The sequence below is a fragment of the Pseudonaja textilis genome, chromosome 5, assembly GCF_049901715.1.
Source record: "Pseudonaja textilis isolate UNSWEBS1 chromosome 5, rPseTex1.2, whole genome shotgun sequence".
In the NCBI taxonomy this organism is placed as follows: Eukaryota; Metazoa; Chordata; class Lepidosauria; order Squamata; family Elapidae; genus Pseudonaja; species Pseudonaja textilis.
Window position 1 is genome coordinate 50,590,890 of NC_141994.1, and position 17,940 is coordinate 50,608,829.

General features: G+C 34.6%; 1 protein-coding gene across 1 annotated transcript; it reads right to left on the reverse strand.

The window, feature by feature from the left end:
* Positions 1–2,271: 2,271 nt before the first annotated feature.
* On the reverse strand, positions 2,272–10,303 carry HMOX1 (heme oxygenase 1). Its single transcript, XM_026695539.2, has 5 exons — positions 10,193–10,303; positions 9,567–9,687; positions 5,072–5,563; positions 3,768–3,876; positions 2,272–2,930 (listed from the first exon to the last, which is right to left on the reverse strand). The coding sequence occupies exons 1-5, from the start codon at positions 10,210–10,212 to the stop codon at positions 2,803–2,805; spliced, it is 870 nt and encodes a 289-aa protein (XP_026551324.1). The 5' UTR covers positions 10,213–10,303; the 3' UTR covers positions 2,272–2,802.
* Positions 10,304–17,940: the final 7,637 nt, after the last annotated feature.

Below are 17,940 nucleotides of genomic sequence, written 5' to 3' on the forward strand. Positions count from 1 at the left end.
AATTATTTTAAAAAGATTTTTAGTAACAAATCAGTGCATTGCGGTTTTAAGTATATTATGTAAGATCAAATATTTTATTAATAAAGTAATAATATTTATTAAAACTAATGCTGAGTTTAGATTATATTTGTAACTTGATTTCGGGCCTTCTGGACAAAGACAAAGGGAGGGTAGGGAAAGCTTTCCCTTGTAATAGAGACACTTTAACATTTGGATTACAGTATTAAAATGACAATTGCCAAAAAGCTGCAACATGGCAGAGGATCGATACAGCAATCTCAGAAAGCTTAGCTGTGAGCTTGGTTAAGATCCCTCAACATCTAGCTGTTCAACCCACAAGTCTGCAAAAACCTGTAGTCTTCTCACAAGCGGAAAGTATGTGGAATGCAAATGGACAACCTCACAATCTCTTTGTGTTGAAAGACAGTGCCATCCAGAATTCACCATCTGGCTATTGATCACAATGCCATTTAGGAATGTCTAATCTGCCATAGATTTTCATAGAACAGTATTAATTTGAATTTTAATGTAGTAAATATTGTTAAACCTTACAAATAATTTTTAAAAGTGGGAATGGGTCCTGGAGGACAAATATTTAGGAAACACTATTAAACTAATCTAAGCATCTGTTTTGTTTCACAGGGAACAGTTTCCCCTCCTGCCTTTTTTTTTTCTCGAGAATTTAAGGTTTGCATATGGTGTTAAAACATAACGTGATTTTGTTTATGTGTTGTGTATTTATGTTGTACACTGCCTGAGTCATACTGTCTGAATTGAGAAGCCTTTTAAATCTTGAAATAAATTAAAATGGCCTATTACCTCTTCCACTTTCACATGGAAAGAAAAAAGATAGGATGGGAAAAAAAGAAGGTAACGAGTGGAGAATACTGTCAACCTCTGCAGAATTCCATGGATGCCGTTCAATTATAGATTCACCTGGAATCATTTTCAGGTAGAATTTACATGGAAAACTCATTAAAAGACTGCAAGACATTTTCTTCAGTCTTTTGCAGCATGATATTTTTTTTTTTAGTTTTCTGTATAATAATTTGGGAGCATTTTCATTGCTAAACAAGTATTCTGATTTCCTAGGAAACAGGGTTTGTAATCACATTAGGTTGCTTGTATAGGTGTATAGTTTGCTGTGTTCTGCAAAACTAGATATGGTTATATGAATTGATAACTGCTTTGCATGAGTTTGGCTAATTTAATCAAATGAGTACAGGTAGACCTTGCTTAATAACTCCTTTTTAGTGACCATTTGAAGTTGTGATGGTTCTAAAAAAGTAACTTTATGGTTAGTCTTTACATTTATGATTATTAGAAAGACCCATGATCATCATTTGTGTACTTCACAACTGTTTTCCAACAAGTAGATCCAGTGGAATACAGTATAAGTCCTGATCACACGATGTCTCACTTAATGGTATGTGGTGACTCATTTAACAAGTGATGTGAATCATTGCAAGTCAAAGTTAGTGAAAGGTTCAATATCAATATAATAAATAATATAATCTTGAATTAGTTTTTGAGAAGGATGGGAATGAAAGTTAGCATTTAATATTGAAATACTTTATTTTAAAAATACAAATTCACTGAAATCAAAAATCTACTGAACAGCTAAAGGAGCTAGAATGAAAGAACAGTATTCTATGTCTGTATATTCCATGTTTGTGACCATAAGGGTATTTTTTATTATTTTTCATGGATGTATGAACTGGATGGTAATTTGTAATTAATCTAGATCAAGATCAGTATGAGATTTTAGCAATGTCAGTTTAGCAATGTCAGTGTTCTTTCTAGGAAATAAAAATATTCCTGTCTTTATCTACATATATTACTGATATATTTATTGCTACCAGAGCAAGTGCTCCTACCTCATATTTTTTAAGCTTTATTATATTTTAGTAAATATTCTCTAGACTTAAAATAAGCCTTAACAAAATGCATTTTTCCTGAAGCTGTCTAAAATATGATAAAGTAACCCTAGGTTAGCCAATAACACTAAGGAAATAAATGTTGAAATGTGTGGATTGCTTGACTCTAAAACATAAAACAGCTGTTAAAGAGATCACATGTTATGTCCTTCCAATAAATGCCTTTTCAATATTGATTTTTTACCGAATGATTTAATTATCTTCCTAAACACAGGGATAAATTACTTTTATGGCAGAGAACTGATTAGTCCATTTCTATCAGTTATATAACCCAGTGTGGAAAGGCAAACATTCTTCAAACAATCTGATAAACACATAAAAGTACACAGTTGAGTTAACTTAGAAGGAGCTTTAATGAAAGTACATATAACTTAAAAGTACAAAGTACAAATACAAGAATCTTTTACTCTGTTCTTGAAAGGTCATTCCTAAGGCACATCTGCTTTAAAGTGTGTCACATAAAGTCATTGTTTTAGCACTCTTGCATTTTAGGACAAAGAAAAGCAATGCAACACATACTATATAGAAAATATTGTACATGAACACTGAAAAAAAAATCACAGCTTGATTTATTCCTCACATATTCCAGATGGCAAGTCATCATTCTTTTCTCATCTTAGCTTCTTATTGGTTTAATGGCATGTCATAAAGTGGCATTTCAGGTTCTTTAGAGAAATGTATTTGACACAAAGTTCTTTAAAAAAGCTGTTGGTAAAACAACAATACCTAAAACTGGAGAAATAGTCAAGCTCAGCGCTTCCAATATGCTAGATAATCTAAATCTGCAACCCTCATTTCTTTTTTTTAAAAGAATGCATTAATTCAGGAATAGGCAAGTAGTAAAAGTGCTTAAGTTCTTTTCAGTTCATAGAGCATACAAGCCCACAACAACTGTTGTTGCTAAGAAGAAAAGAGCGAGAGTCCAACGCAAGAGTGGCGTGCTGGGTAGCAGGTCTGTATGCTTCATCTGTGCTTGGCCACTTTTCTTTGGTGCTGTATTAGGAAAACAAAAAGTGTTCAGAATGAAAACCAGCTGGAAAGGTGATATTACTAAATCATTAAGCACAGCAATGTTTTTTAGTCACAGTCATAGCATCACTAAATACCTAGTACTTAGTAGCTTTGCAAAGTAGAGCATATTGCAGTAACACTGCAAAGTTTATGAGACTATATATTACAATTGTGTTGACTTAAATTGTGTGATAGACAACCATTTGGTGGTTGTAGCTTTCAAATGAATTAACTGTGGGGTGGGGAGTGTGATGACGGAATGTACAACTTGTAAGCAAGATCATGAAAAGTTAGTATAGTCTTATAGTTATGCAATCAAATATATGAACATACATCTTTAAACAGCAGTGTCCATGGTGATATCAACATGGTAAATATGTACATCTTGTTATCCTAAAAATGATGAAATTATTCAAGATATGTGACAAGATGCTCCTCTAGTTCTCCTGTCTCTGGATTATTGTATGAAATATTTTGTATATTTATGAAATATATTGCACATGCAATCTTTGGTAGAATTTCACTTGTAACTTATAGCTGTAAATTAGTTTTCCATCTGTTTTCATATCACTAATTGAAAATGTTCCATGTTTAACATATGGCCTATACCAAATGTAGATATTTTAGATGCACAGGGGAAGTAGGTGGCAAGGGGAGGTGTGAAAATCATTCTAAGTGGGCATATTTTATAATATATAGTGATTTTTCAATTATCCAGGATAAAAATAAGATAATAAATTACAAACGATAGTGAATATTAATGAATTGTTTTTTCATTGCGGTTGCAAAAACAATCTGAAAGCTAAAATAATTTCTTACTCTGTATTCTGTTGTTTCCTGTTGTGTGAAAATCTAATTTGGATTTCCCAAGATGATCGTTCTGTGGAGGCTTGCCTTGATTCACGAACTTTTGCAGCTCCTGAAACACCTGAGAAAAATGAACCATAGAGTAGTTTAATTGCAGAGAAGTATTCTTTCTCTTCATTCCTCAATTTAGATTTTGTGAGACCCATTTTAAGGAATTTAGAAAGTCTGCTTATCTTCCAGTCTTCCTACTTCAGAATAACTTTAGATATGGAAAGCAACACAGAAAATGGATGTTTAATATGTTCAATGGTGGTCATCTACTTTGCAATAATGGATATCAGTCATGAATATAATTTGAATATGAGACACTACAAATCTAGTGCATAGATAAATGTGAAAATTTGGTTCTTCCTGTAGAAATGTTTCTATGTGTAGATAAAGAAAATCTATTTGCAGTACCAGTAACATGGGAGGAGAAAAACAAAGAACTCCAATTCATATCTCCTAATCAACTACATAATATTTCATTTGTATCAGTGGAATTTGAACTTAAAGGTTCTGGTATTATGAAACCATTTTATAATATTAGTGCCCTATGGTTTTCTAAGATTGCCATGCTTTTTCTAAAGCGTTTTCTATGCTTTTTCTCAGTAGAGCTGCTATAACTCCTTCGTCCTTTCCCACAATGTTCTTTGAGATATAATAGTATCTTAATAATATTCAATTGATATAAAATGGTATAAAAATATAGTGAAAGAAACCAGGCTGAAGTTAAATGCTGAGGTAAGGTAATTGTCTACAAACAGATGTCACTAAGCAAGGATTTTTGATAGATTTGAATACTTCCATCTATATTTTCAAAGAATCCCCCCCCCCTCTTTTCATGAAATCTGCTCCTTTGTAAAAACCAACCAAATCAATTTGTAGGGTACTGTTGAAGCATTTTAAGAATATGGTAATATGTTAATTAGTTATTGTTTAGACTGGTTGATTCTAATAGAGCAGGTTGTTTTATTTCAGAGGGTAATCTTAAGCTTTTTAAATGCAGCACAATTATTTCTACTATGCCCAAACTTTAGCATTATAATCATCTTTATCTTTTTCTTATGTTTTTGTTCAGTTATTTAGCTGGAGGAAAAGTTCTATGAAAATCATAGCATTGTTCATCCCATTGTTATTGATTGTTTTTGATAAAGAAGGAGATATTTCAATCTACCAGATAAAACAGCAATCAATGTTTAAGTAGGAGATTTGTACTTCTTAAAATTACTTATTTCTTCAGTTTGCAAAAATTAAATATGTGACTAATTACTCACTTCAATATTCAAAAGAAAAGATTTTCTGGCCTCTTCAACAATTCTCTCAATAGTAGAAGAATCCACGGGAATGCTGTTCATCCGAGCTCTATAAAGCTGTTTGAATTTGCTGATGTTGGTGATTGCAGAGAAATTGAAGAAAGACAGCCCTTTTCCAGTATTGGGCAAACTAAGAGATTTCTGGGCAATTTTCTTCAGAATTTGGCCACCAGACAGATCTCCTAGGTATCGAGTGTAAGCATGGGCCACTAAAAGTTCAGGTTCATGCTGGCCCACATGATGTATCCTATCCACATATTTCTGAGTTTCCTCCTGGCACTGGATGTCTTTCTTCCATGTGGGACCATAGAAATATTCCAGATCATCTTCCAGTGCAGCTGTGCGATTCAGCTCATTGGGGAAATAAACAGGCGCATAGACTGGGTTGTCCTTGTTCCTTTCAGACTCTTCCTCCAGGGCCACGTAGATGTAATACAGAGAACCCAAATAAAGCTAAAACAAGGACAGGGAGGAAAAGAAAAACAGTTACAAAACCTCTCTTCAGTCATAAATGTTTCTTATGTATTTGATTTGATATTTAGATTCACCTTCCTATTAAAAAGCCACAGCGTTCATGATTTTTGGATTCCAATTTTAGGCGGAAAAGGCTGCTAAGAATTCAGTTTTGGTAGCATTTGATGTCTGGGCAATTTTATTTGATTGTTTACAAATTGTGTTCAACCCTTTCATGTCATTTGGAATGGTTACGATGTGACATTTTATATTGGCATCTAACTGTATGTAGGTTTCAAAATCTTCCTTAAATAGGTTGAATGCAGTAGTATTGCCTCACTGATCTGAGAAAAAGGTGTGAGACACCATATGCATTAAATATGATTGATCTTCACTTGTTAACCATTTGAATTCCAATTATTGACATTCTATAGGAAATACAATTGATTTCCTAAAACTGCATGTATTTCAACACTGGAAATGACTCAACCTACACTGGCAATGTTTCTGAAAAAATCAGTGCGTTGTAAGTAGTAAAAAAAGTTTCTAGTGATTTTCCTTATCTATCTTGACTTTCCATGTAAGAATTCTGCTACAAATGCTCCTCCATCCCCATGTGGAGAATTTTGAGATGCTACAGTAGATAAGACCAATTAGAGACAAACTAGGTCCTCACTTTATTCCAGCATTATTATCCTACAGTGCAACATCATTGCTAGATAAAGCCCAGTTTTTAAAATTCACAGAAACATTTTGAAGAAAAAAGACTCCAGGTGTTATTTTTCCACTAACATTTTAAAATGTTTTTTTATAAAATAGTTTGTGTAATATTGGGTCTAAAAATATTTGATCAGAAGAACAAAACTAGATATCTTTTAAATATTAACCAAATTCCATGAAACATTTGTTTAGATGTGATAAAAGAGCTAGTTTCACAACAATTCGAGAACATGCTAGGTTTACAGGTTATACGAGAAATGAGGAATACTAGAAAATGGCTTAAATATACAAATAAGGGAAGGAAGTTGGCTTCAAGGTTGTCATGCAGTCCCAATATAGACTTTAGTTAGTAGCATGTCCACATAGCAATTTCCTAACGTCTTAGATTGGCCTCTAATCTTGCTAAATTTTTAGCACTATTTAGCTGTTTCCATTTGTTCACCCCAGGTTTTGGACCCTTGTATGGCTTGAGAATATTAACGGGAGAATATAGATTGTGAGTTTGTCAACCATTGTTGTATTTAGTGATCTACAATTCTACCATCAGCTAACAGTACAGTATGATACCCTCAGACCACAACAAAACACATACTTAGAATATAATGTTAGAGCTTTGTCCAACACAGTTTAGAAGCATCTGCTTTCTCTTATGCTCCTGAGTACTTAATGTGATAGAAATTATTTTATGTATCTATATTATTAAATTTATATGAAAAACTCACTCTCTTAATTTAGCTATTAGAATCCTTTTTATATCCAAGGATTGCACTAGCATTTTCCCTTTGGTTTCGCTTTGATGCCACTATTTCACACTTGGCAGATCATGCAGTATTATGCGGATTAATGGATGAAACCTTTAATCAGGTGTCTGCAATACAATGTATTTGTCTTGAGGTTAGTGTCTAAATTACTACTTTGTAATTTCGTCTGTTGCACTTTTTAAAAAATTGTGTCTTGTTTTATATTGTGAATTGTCTACTTCTCAAAAGCAGCATGAAATGCTGATCATCCTAAACAGTAAAAAAAAGCCCTAGCCAGTTGGGATGACTCCTCAAAGGATTCAGCTCCTATGATTGCATAATTGCTATAGCTGGATGAAGATAAAAAATGTCTGATACAACTTGAAGATTCTCCTTTGAGAAATGTTGCAGTAGGTACCAGATGAGAATTAGGGAAAGGAAGAACTGAGAGACATGGTTGATATTGAAGCTTATTCAGTAGTTTTAGAAAGGGTAGAAAATCTTTGTCAGCTTCAGGAGATTATTCTTAGAGAATTTAATGTATTGCTATTTTTTCTGGAACCTCTAAAACCAAGCAATTTTAAAAAATACAATAATTGTTCCTTTCCCAGATATATTTTTACTATTATTATTAACACTTCTGGGTGGAAATGGCAAATTGTAGTGAGTCACAGAAACTTCCCTAACCCATTAGCTGGTAATCAACAACTTTGGGCAAACATTCATTCGAAGAAAATGGAACATACTGTCCTGATTCTATTTGCTTTCTCATTATTTTTTCTTACTCATAAAAATGACAACAGAGCCAATCATAATATACTTGCATTATATATAATTTAGGCCTAATGTTACAAAACCATACACACACATCAAAACTTATTTAAATTTTCTCTAGGTAATAACAGAGGTTTTGAATAATTTAGTTAGTTATGATGTGTCTTGTTTATACTTGCCCCTCACTCAATCTAGTTTTCTAGAGATCAGCCAATCGACAAAGGAAAAGATCTGAAGAAGTTCTAACACTTATTTGCTAGAAGTATTTTGGTCAATTGAGGTTCATCTTCAAGAATTTTGTTTGTACTGCCATCACTTCCATTGTACTTTAGTAAAAATGTTGTACCTTATTTTTCCCTATTATGATTGTATTAATTGTGTCCTTGTTGCCTAGCATCCATTATCTATTCAGCACTTATATCTAATGACTATTTCTAGTGGAAATAGTCTAGAACTGGAAAATGTACTGGAAAATGAATACTCAGGTATTTGTGCATTTCTTTGGTCACCTATACCGACACATTGCAAAAATGCATAGTATGTTCCCATCCAAAAATGAATCAGGGAATTGTGTCTTCTCATCTTCTATACCAGGGCCCTCCAAACTTGGCAACTTTAAGACTTGTGGACTTCAACTCCCAGAATTCTGGGAGTTGAAGTCCACAAGTCTTAAAGTTGTCAAGTTTGGAGACCTCTGTTCTATACTGTAATTCCAACATAAAACTGTATATTATTATTTACACTATCAGTTTCCTTTCTTTTTTCTTTTAGGAGTTCCTCAATTCACTTTAAATATATTATGCAAATATAATATATAATGAATGATTTCTTTTTGAATATACATTCTAGGTGTATATGGTGTAATGTTGCTGTGGTGCAATGTTTTTGTTTCAGAACAACAATATTTATCAGCACAGTAGACTTGTCTGTCAGGTTTGTCATGGGGTAATTTGTTTCCCTTGCTTGTTTCCTTTTTGTTAATGTGTAATGCATGTGTTAATTATTCTATTTACAGAATTCTGTATTTTCAATCTTTTATAAAGTTGTACATTCTGACGAAGTTCCTCTGCTCAAGCAAAATCTATATACAGTGTACACCTCAAGAATATCTTGAGCTCAGTATTTGGATTATGCCTTAACTTTAACAAACATTATACTCCCAAGTGTACTGAGGAATAAGTTCTAGTGAAAATTATTTCTGAATAAACATATTTAAGATTGGTATAACACCCTTGTTTATACTTAGCAAAAGATAAAGCATTTGCTTAAATACAGTGGAGTCAAACACAAAATTGCTTATACCAATCATAATTAAGGAGAAGAGAGTCAAAGTCAGAAGAAGGATGACATTAGATTTCTGTCTCTATTTCATTTTTTAAATTTAATTAAAATACTAAGGTCCATAAATTCAAACCAGATCAAATGTAATTGGCAGAAATGGCTGCACCATTGAAATTAATAAATAGTAGAAATTTAAAAATACATAATTATCCTAGGAATTTATTTTCAGTTCCAGTTTCTGTCTGGTTCTTTGTCTTCCATGGGAAGGCTGGAACCTTGAAGGGTCTGGGGTTCTAATGTAATCTGAGTTGTCCAGTTTCCTGTGCTCAGGATAATAACTGGTTCAATTTTCTTATACATCAACTTACATTCTATTGTACCTACACATCTTTATTTCCTTTACACCAAGTTACATTATACTGCATCTATAGCTTAATTTGTAATTCATCCATAAAACCATTGGTCCTCCAAAACCACAAAACATATACCTTAAATTCATGAAGGGACACCTGTCCCTTTTGGAAGATCTTCATGAATTCTGTGTTTTCTGCCTCTTCATGAACATCTTTGGTGTTTTCCTTCAGGGCTTCTGAAAGGTCCTGAAACTTTCTATTGAAGATATGAAAAAGGGGGGTGGTTTAGGATAGAATTAGTATTAAAGAATTTCTCATTAGTCCTTTAACAAAGGAATTAAATTGGCAATCTTAGGAAACCAGAGAAAAAGATGAGCATCCTTTCTAGACAATAATAAAAGGACCTCTCTATTCTTCAAGGACAAGATATGTTCAAATAAAAAGTTACATTTCTTTGGACAAAAAAAGAGTTTGGGAAAAATTACAAAGATCAGACAAAAAGATCACATATCAGGCTAACATTTAGAATGGAATCAGATTGATGGATTACAATCTATTTATTCATACAAAATTTTCTTTTCTGGGGTCACAGAGACCTGTTAACGAGAAATACCAAGAACTCTAATGTGGAACATCTGAACGAGAAAAGTAGATGCTGAATATATATATATATATATATATATATATATATATATATATATATATATATATATATATATATATATATATATATATAGTAATATCTTAAAACCAACACTCACCTTTCAGTGTGCTGAGCCATTGTTCCCTTTTTCTGTTGTTCGCTATCCTTTCTTTCGTCTTTCTGTAGGCTTTTTGCTTTCTTCTTTCCAGAGGCTGAGATGTTTCTGAATGAAGCAGTCCTCCTCCTTCATTGTTCTCTTTATACGTTCACTGTGGGATCACGTGCTCAGCCAGAAAACATCTGACCTCAGAAAACATACAGTTCTTTTGCAACATGTACACTTTTTTTGCCACACCCCCTCACGAGAGAAGTTCAGCCCTTTTTTTTTCCCTTTTCTGAGTAGGGAGGGAGGAAGAGAAGTCATCTGATACTGCTTTATTGACATCTAAGCACAACAGGATGTCAAGAAACTTCTCTGTAAAGAATGCTGGGCATTAACCATTTCATTCCACAGAGCAAACCAACTTCTCTTTTCAAATATTAGTGACGCTTGATAGTATTTGTTTTTTATACAAATTGGATATAAAGTACAAGCAATTCAAAAGAGGCAGACAATGTACTGTACATCATTTTTATTCCTTGATTTAGGGGATAATCTTATTGGAAGCTTTGATATACATGTGGCAGTGGGAAATTTATGTTGCTGAGGTTTCTGTCAGCCTACTGAACTTTGTGCCAGTAGGCTGACAGAAACCTCAGCAACATAAATTTCCCACTGCCACATGTATATCAAAGCTTCCAATAAGATTATCCCCTAAATCAAGGAATAAAAATGATGTACAGTGTAGATCTCTTGGTAGGATTTGATAAGAAGTTCATAGGGAATCCAACTAACCAAGGATGCTTGTTGATGGCTGAATGTGAGTCCACTAGAACCAAATCCATCTTGTTCCCTCTGTATATTGTCTTCAACTGGGTAAACTTATTACAGGATAAATTTCTCTCTGTAGTTAACAAGTGGGGAAAATAATGCTCCTCCCTTGATTTTAGTGCATCTGTAACCCACTTTTTGCATTATGTTGGGAGTACACTCTTATCTATGTGGCAGTTTCATTGGAATACTCTGGATGGGTAAATTAATTGCCAGACTGAAATCAATAGTTCTATTCATGGTGTACTAAAATAATCCTGTTTATTTGTGGCAGAGCTAGCCAATCTGCACCTTACACATCCTTTGCAGGTGACCAGTTCTGCCTTCTGGCAAAAATGAACTTTTTCACTTTTGTCAACCCTCTGAAAAAGAAAAAATCTCATAAAGAAAAAGGTCTAGAAATTTTGAATAATGGTGAATGTCAGGTTTCGACTGTCTCTCATCCTGGCATCTGACAATTGAAGAGAGAAAAATGTTTCTGTGATTAATTTACTACAGCAATTTCAGTGGGAATGCTGAGTCTTTGGGTGCTGAAGGGTAGAAAATGGTCAGTGTAGAAGGAACCCATTTTCATTTGTTTTAGCTTTGGAGGCAGACACATGGAATCCAAGAAAGAGGACCTACTTGTGCTGACATTTCATCTGACTCAGCTCTTCATCTTCAAGGAGCCAGATTATTGCAGAGCATGATGACAAATGGCTGCCACTTTTCCCCCTATCTGGGTACATCCTATCCAGATACATCATAACTGAATTTATTCTCACATGTAACATAAAATAATTATATAACAATACAGATACAGCTCACATTATCTACCAGACTGGTGAGTTGTCTTGTGAGATGATATAATGAGCTGTTACAAAGGATGATTAACTATTAACTCCTAATTGTCCCTGGTGATATGTGCTATGTGGGCCTTGTAGTAGGGATTCTGAAGAAAGTCTAAGAAAGGCAAAAAGACAGAAATATCTACGTGATAATTCTTGCCACAGGCCATTAGGATCATCCAGTGGGGAGTTTTCAGCACCAGTGTTGCTTCATAGAAAGCATCCTGCTATTGCAGTAACCTGTTCCTTACATCTATTTAATCATCATTTTCTCAAATTCTTTGATATCATAGTGGCTGCACTAGTTCAGTGAGTAGGTCAGAAAAGCAGCATTATAGGAAACTGCTATGTAAGCCTGTGCTGTCATAAGACTCAACATATAAACCAATAAAGACCAATTTATTGCTGTCAAGAAGATCTTTGGGCAGGGACAGTTGTGGGATTTAGCTGGTTCTCACCACTTCAGGAGAACCAGTTGTTAACTTACTGAGCAGTTTGGTGAACTGGTTGTTGGAAGAAATCATTAGGGCTGAGAACTGGTTGTTAAATTATTTGAATCCCACCACTGGGCAGGGATAAAAAATTTTTGATCATGGGACTTAACCTATCCACAAAATGGCTACTGTAGGCCAAGACACAAAATAACTATTTCTCAGAATGCCATTTTTGAACCTTATTTAATTAAATAAAGGGGGGAAAAGAACTATTCTTTTCCAAACCATCTAGTACTACATAGTTTTATTATATATGTCGTTTTTTTTCTTTCAGTTGGATGGAATATTTCCAGTTAGATACTGGATGCAGCCACCTCCTATGGTGGTTGTACTTAATTTTCAAAAAAAAAATGTTTGAGAGACCTTTTTGTAAATTAAGGCAATGCCAGATGAGCAAGAGAAAAAAAAGTTTCTCAGTCATATTGCCAATATTTATAAAATAGTGCTTTGGTCAATTTACTAAGCCTCCATTTAATGTTTTAGAAAATACTTGCATTTGGAACTATTGGGACACTTGACAACTGCTGAAACCTCTCTTTTGAATATGTGGGTCATGCCATTTAGGCAGTATCAGCCAGGACAAACACCTTTGCAGATTGGAAAAAGGGAGAAACAACTTTCCTTCCTTAGAATTATTGGCACAGAAGCAGAAACAATCTCCTTTCTTGCCAGTTGATTTGCTCTGTGCTAGGTTGGGGAAATCTGCACCTCACAACAGGATTCTGTATTATTGCTACAGGGCATTTTTATTTAGAAGTCCTTCTATGCAATAACCTCCTAAAATTACTCTCTTTTTAACTTTCTTACTGCTACAAGATTAGATATTCACCATTAGCACTTATATCTGAAATTTTGAATGGCCAGTTACTTAGCACATTAATGTGGTGTGAAATCATGCTTCAGTTCCTACCAGTAATGGCTGCTTCTCTTCCAACTTGGTTAAACAATGCAGAAGGCTAATCTTAGGAAAGACACATGCATTACTCAGCAACAACAGTTCCTTCATTGCTAGGAAACCTCCAACAATGACACAGCAAAATGTTTTATGCACCTCAAAAGGAAATACTGACTCAGGGTGCATATTGTCATGCTGTACAACAGGAAACAGCAGCTGCTCCAAGGATGGAGTGGAGAGAGGAACTAGCAATTGTTTTGTGAAAGCTCCCTAGCTAGGAAAAGAGAAGATAGCCTGTAGAATCCATGAACAAATAAAATTAAGAAGAGAGCAGTTTTAATTTCACAAGTCATTTTGATTGACCAGTTTAGTTTAAATGAAATATACTCTCAATCTTTTGAAATTTTCTTGGCAACATACAAAGATGGTTTGCCACTGTTTACTTCTAAGATGTATTTCAGTTTCACATTTAGCCTAAAGCTATGTTTGTCCAAGTATTAATCAGTCTATCTTTGCTTAGCAATTTTTCAAGCCCAGGCAAGATGAAGTAGCTCAGTGTTTCTCAACCTTAGCAAATTTAAGATGGGTAAATTTCAGTTCCTGGAATCCCCCAGCCCTACGTTTGATTGATCATAATTTATACTTCTGTGGGGACAAAGTATCAGTCATTTAACTCTCCATGGTCTGATCAACTCCATAAATATAACATTTTGCATGCTTCATGTGCCAATAAAATAGAGAAAAATGTTACAGATATGATGTAGACAAGAAAAGAGAATTGATCACAACAGAGAAGAGCATTTTTTTTAAAAAAAGGCTATTTATATTAACATTATTGCTTGCCCATAATAATGAACAAATCTTATGTCCTGTGTTGGCAAAGCAAAGTTATTAATGGCAGCTACATACTGGATATTTGCTTCCTCCATTATGTTAGAAACATACTAACAGTACTCAGATATAAAACAGCAAACCCAACATAAAACAATATATGCCTGGAAATAAAAGTCTTTGATAAAACAACAGTGTTTACAAATAAATCAATCTATAGTTAGATCAAGAAATAGAAAGCTGGAGCTCTGCAGTATTTGGTGTTATAAAAAGGGAGAATAAAGTTTTGACCCTTGGCTTGCACATCATCAAGTTTTCATGTCAGATCTTTATATTAGTTGAGCTTCCTAATCCTTTTTTCTCAATGCACTGATGTCCTTTGGCTTGACTTTCATTATTATTTTTGGTATTAATGCTGCAGGCTTCATGGGCATGATTCAGAAACATGCACACATTAAATAGGAAGGCATATGTGCTTTTTTCTGGACTCACAGTACATAAGAATGCCAAGGCAACACTTTCACCAAATCATTGGCTTATGAAGCAAAGATAGCCTGAGCTCATTTTAGCCTCATGTGTGTGATCAAGAGCATCAAGCACATGGCATAGAGTGTGAAGTATTTTAAAGACAACCTTCCTAACCTCTGATATGTTCCAGATATTCTGGACAGCCACAGCTTTTATAGTTGACCAGCAAGGGATGGGAGTTTTATTTTACACATCAGACAGTCCCTGGTCTGAGAAAATTCCAAGGGTGGCAAATAACTCTATAAACTGGTGACCGTTTTCTGGATTGCATATGTGCCCTTTACCTACTGCTCATTCCTGCAAATCCAGGAGCGGTATCCTGAATCAGTCATCTCAGCAAAATCACTTAGAAAATGTTCAGTGAACTTGATGCTAATTACTTTATCACATTATGCTAATATTGATTCAAGCTAGTTTCATTGTTTAGGTGTGACAGAAATGCACAATAGAATTGGACTGTGCACTGCTGAAATACTCACCCTTACCCAGTGATTCATAATATGAACAAATGAGATAAAAACAATAAGAACAATCCAGAAAACCGTCACCAGCCTTGTAATCTGAAGAGAGAATACACTTGGTTCTTTAGGATAATGAGGGCCCTTTCATTTAAAGACCGTGCCGATTTACAAATGGCTCCATTGCTCTTTGATATCTTAGCATTGGCTATGTACAATAACGGGAGCACTTTGATTCTGATGTATTTGAAAACACAAGTGAAAATCGTGATATGCTGTCTTTGGACATGCAGAAACTGCTGTACCTGTCTCTCAGTTCCTGGATTTAAGACCTTTCAAATGGAAAGATACCTAACAGAAGAGAACATATGAAGTTCAGGGTTGAACCATGGGGTCTTTGATGCTCCCTGAGCTTGGTTGTTTTCAGGGCACTGATCATTTTACCTCCCGGTAGTTGGGTAATGAAACATCTTCAAGAAATCAACCAAGCTCAGAAAGTATCAAGGACTCTACAGAAAGATAATTTGTTATCTTTTTAGCTTCCCCTCATGGAAACATCTGGAATTCTTTTGCACGTGAGAGAAAAAGACAGGGAAAGGGCAGGAGAAAGAATCAGACAGGGAAAGGGAACAATAAAAGCTTTGCATAGATTTAATTCATATGAAGGAAGCATAACATTTATTTAAAAAATGTTTGGATTTCTTAATTTGCTTTTCACTTGCTACATTTTTTGGTGTAATTGATGGATATTTCTTTCATGGTTCAACTCGTTTGTTTCTTTTACTCTGTTTTCCCTAATTTTCTTCTTGTAATGGGGCAGAACAGATGTTCTGGCCATTTCTTTGAGAATATCGTGGTGATTTTTTAAAAAAGAAAAGTGTCATTGCTACTTATTATGTTGATCATAATTCTCCCCTCCCCTCCCACCCTGGCCAGGAAAAACAGAACTGTAGCACATAAGAAATCTTTATGTCAGTCTAATAGCAACCAGGTTGGAATTAATAAACTGTACTGTTGAGGACTTAATTATCTAACGAGTATTACCAAAACCCCACCTTCTAATCCATAGCTTTCTTTAATAAATATGTGGATATTTATTAATGACAGTTCACAGTATGCTTCAAAGAAATGGTTACTGTTTTTATTGCTTTGCAATATTTGTCTTATATACACTTACCACTGTGGCAAGTTTTCCCCCAGAAAGATTATTTTCTTTCCACAGAGAATGAATTGCAAAATGGCAAAACAATATAAGGCAAAAATCAAACCAAAGAAAACCAAAACCAAATGAAAGGATCCTTCTGTAACTGACAGTTTAGTGTGGTCTTTTAAAGTACAGTATATTATAATGTATTTCTTTTTCCCTGGATTAGCTATTAGTTGGACCAGAAACTGTTAAATGAACTTGAACCCCATTGCTTATGAGAAAATTGCTTGCAGTTCATCCAAAGAATTGTTTTTCCAACCAGGATGTGAGCCAACTCAAACAGCTGCAATCTCAGAACAGCTAACAGGAAAACACATGAGTCTGTGACTCAGCAAAAATAGAGATTGAAACCTTTACTCAGCAATGTCAAGCTGCAGACAAGATCTACCATGACACAGCAGAATTAAAAACAGTCATATGGCTTGGAAACACCCCACTCCCCCAAAATTAGTCAGCATTATTCAAACAAAGGGCTTTTTTATGCAAGCAAAAAAGCTCATTTGTGGTTGGAAAGAATCCAGAATTTCCGAAGACAAATGAACACACACAACTTTTATATTATTCGTTGTAAATTGTATAAAAATTATGTTTCATAATGAGTATGTGATCAGTGAGACAGAAAATAAATATGTTTAATTTCTAACCAGGATTAAAAATATCTGGTTTCTGATTAAAAAATAACAGTTCCCAGAAATGGATATTGTTGAATATATTTTTAATAATCTTTGGAAATGCAAGATCTCACTTGCATATATCTTAGTATGGTCCTCTACCTGAAACACAGGCTTGGGGACTGTTAGCTGTTGATCAAACAACAGTACAGAAACAGTCCCATTCAACAATCTATGTTAGTGGTTCTATAGTATTTCAAATATAATCAAACATAGTATTGCCCTTCATGAGATGGGATGGGTATTTTTAAAAAGTTTTTGATCAACTATTCTGTCTATTTTCTCTGCTACTCACAACGACAACATCAGCAAGTATTGTCTATATATAGCATATTAGAGCAATATATTAATAAGCATATTAATGTAGGAAGCTAGCACCCACCCCTCTTCTAGAAAATTGAAATAGCCTAGGAAATATTAAAAAGGCAGAATATTTCCTCTAAAAAGAGTAGAAACTGAGAAGCAGAAACTCACCCCAGAAGCAGAATCTCATCCCCACCTTTGTTAATGGGTGGGCCATTAAGGCCTGGGCCAGAATACTTTACATAACAAGGAACTCCAGGTAAAACTATAGCAATTGCCCAAAGCCCTTTTAAGGGCATAATCGCCCAGCAAGGCTAGACCAAGCCTGGAACGCAGAACAGCCCACAGAGTTGCCCCTGGGAGCCTGATAACCAATTAGAATACAAGTTCCAATTCAAATCCCAACAGAGGGTATAAAACCCAGACACTCTCAGCACCCCAGTCCTTTTTTTCTTGATCTCTTCTCACCTTGAAGCATGTGATCACCCTTCTCTGGAGCTCCAGGCCATGTGGTCCTGTCCACCATTAAACCTTCCAAGCAGCCTCCATATTTCCAGTGTCTTTTTCTTTACTTGGAACTGAACCCAGAAGGATATTTCTTTCAACATTAATATATAATTTCATCCAATATACTATATACATACAAGCATATATACATATATACTGTGTTTCTCCAACAATACACCCCCCCATAGGAAGACCCAGCATGTTTTTTAGGCAT